General features: G+C 37.5%; 1 protein-coding gene across 1 annotated transcript; it reads right to left on the reverse strand.

Annotated features, from left to right (window-relative positions):
- Window positions 1–508: 508 nt before the first annotated feature.
- LOC147467303 (pro-resilin-like) lies at window positions 509–1,409 on the reverse strand. Its single transcript, XM_086531996.1, has 3 exons — window positions 1,382–1,409; window positions 1,151–1,225; window positions 509–929 (listed from the first exon to the last, which is right to left on the reverse strand). Exons 1-3 carry the CDS (start codon window positions 1,391–1,393, stop codon window positions 612–614), a joined length of 405 nt encoding a protein of 134 aa, XP_086388122.1. The 5' UTR covers window positions 1,394–1,409; the 3' UTR covers window positions 509–611.
- Between the last annotated feature and the right edge of the window lie 451 nt (window positions 1,410–1,860).

The raw sequence follows: 1,860 nt of genomic DNA on the forward strand, positions 1-1,860 counted from the left end.
TAACCACCTATTTATCTATATATCTATGGAAAGTACACACACAGACAAACACACATATCCATGTCTATTCATCAGTCTACCTATCTATCTATCTATTTATCTATCTATCTATCTATCTATATATATATATATATATATATATATATATATATATATACATATATATATATATGTATGTATGCACACACACACATGTGTATATGTGCGTATTTAGTCTGTGTATGCATATACACTCACACTCACTATCATTATATCTCACACACACAGACAAACACACTAACAAATATATTTCTACATACATATATATATGCATATTTACACACACACACATATATATATATATTTATATACATACATATATGTACATACATATATATAGATATAGATATTTACACACATACACATACATGTGTGTTTGTGTGTTGTTATATATTCTCAAATATTTTACTTCGTATATGTATCAGTTGTTTTGTAGGGTCTCGTAAAGTGTAAATGAAAGAATAACATCTCATTGCAATAATTTACATAGATCAATAAATATTTGTACAGCATGAACAATAGGTTGTTTGGTTGTCATCAGGAAACATCATAATTCAGATATGACTAGAGAGTTACTTGGACTCGTTGGAGTCATACACGTAGCGTGGCCTGTACTCCCGGGATTCGAAGGAAGCAGATTCGAAGGAACCAGATTCGAAGGAAGCATCGCCCTCGTAGTTGACCTCGGCCACGTAGCCGGAGTCGCCATCAACGAAGTACTTGACAGTCTGCAGGCGGCCGTCGGGGAGCTGCACGTAGTAGGATCCCTGGGTGTCGTCGCCGTCACGGGCCTCCTGGTGTCCGAACTCGTTGCTTGAAGGGTCGTGGCTGACGGCCCAGTTGAAGTCGTACTTGGCCTCTCCTGATTCGTAAGATTCCTCAGAGGACCTCTGTAAGAATTACAGGATTTATAGGACTCGAATGAATTCTCAGACGACGTCTATAATATATGCGAGTATATCTTGTGATATAATCAGGATGAGGAAGTACCATATACTTTTCAATGTTAAAACACCGTTGGAAGATAATGAAAGTATTTTTTCACTGGGAGGAAAAAAACTTTCAACTCTCACGTAATAAAATGTAGGATAACTTAGTAAGGAAGACTAACATGGGGTGCCCTGTATTCGTAGGACTCAAAGCTGCCTGCAGCGGCGATGGCTGCCAGACCGAGGAGGATGAAGACCTGAAATACAAAGATCATCAATAACAGATGAATATGTATTTTTCCGGAGAGGAACATTTGAAATGTAAAAAACAATCAAGAAACATTATGAGATTCGAATATCAATTCGGATTAAATAACAAATTGTTGAAAACCGATCATATTTTGGTAATCTACCTTAGCGTTCATGGTGAGTGTAGTGTTTTCAGAGGGAACTGATGCCAGTCACCCAGTCAGTGGCCGTTTTATACTTGGTCGGCAAGGTCACTCATGGACAAGTTCTTATCGAGCTTCTGCAATGCAGGGCGAGGCTTTCCTTGCTATTGCGTTGCCAGAAGCTATGTATAGATATAGATAAGTTTATTTGTTGATGTAGTTGCCTAAATTACGTATACTTACATATATTGTAGATCGATATGCGGATATATGTAGTACATGTATTGTAAATGCTTACATGAAACGGTATGTGTATTGCATTTGTATACTCACACACACATGTGCTTACGTGTACGTGTATGTGTGCCTGCGTGTAACTATATGTATGTAAGAGAGAGGGAGAGAGTTCGCATGTGTTTGCTTGAATATGTGTGTGTTTGTTATGTGTGTATGTGGATGTGTGTGCATTGTAAATTATACTTGATACGTATCTGTAGGGT

Source organism: Penaeus japonicus, unplaced genomic scaffold (assembly GCF_977035675.1).
Source record: "Penaeus japonicus unplaced genomic scaffold, GWHDUDI00000001_assembly GWHDUDI00000037, whole genome shotgun sequence".
NCBI classification, from domain to species: Eukaryota; Metazoa; Arthropoda; class Malacostraca; order Decapoda; family Penaeidae; genus Penaeus; species Penaeus japonicus.

Excerpts from the sequence above, each read along its gene's own strand:
- LOC147467303 (XM_086531996.1), bottom strand. Across the intron at positions 930-1,150 it reads ACGAATACAGGGCACCCCAT|AGGTCCTCTGAGGAATCTTA; the intron begins GTTAGTCTTCCT and ends TAATTCTTACAG.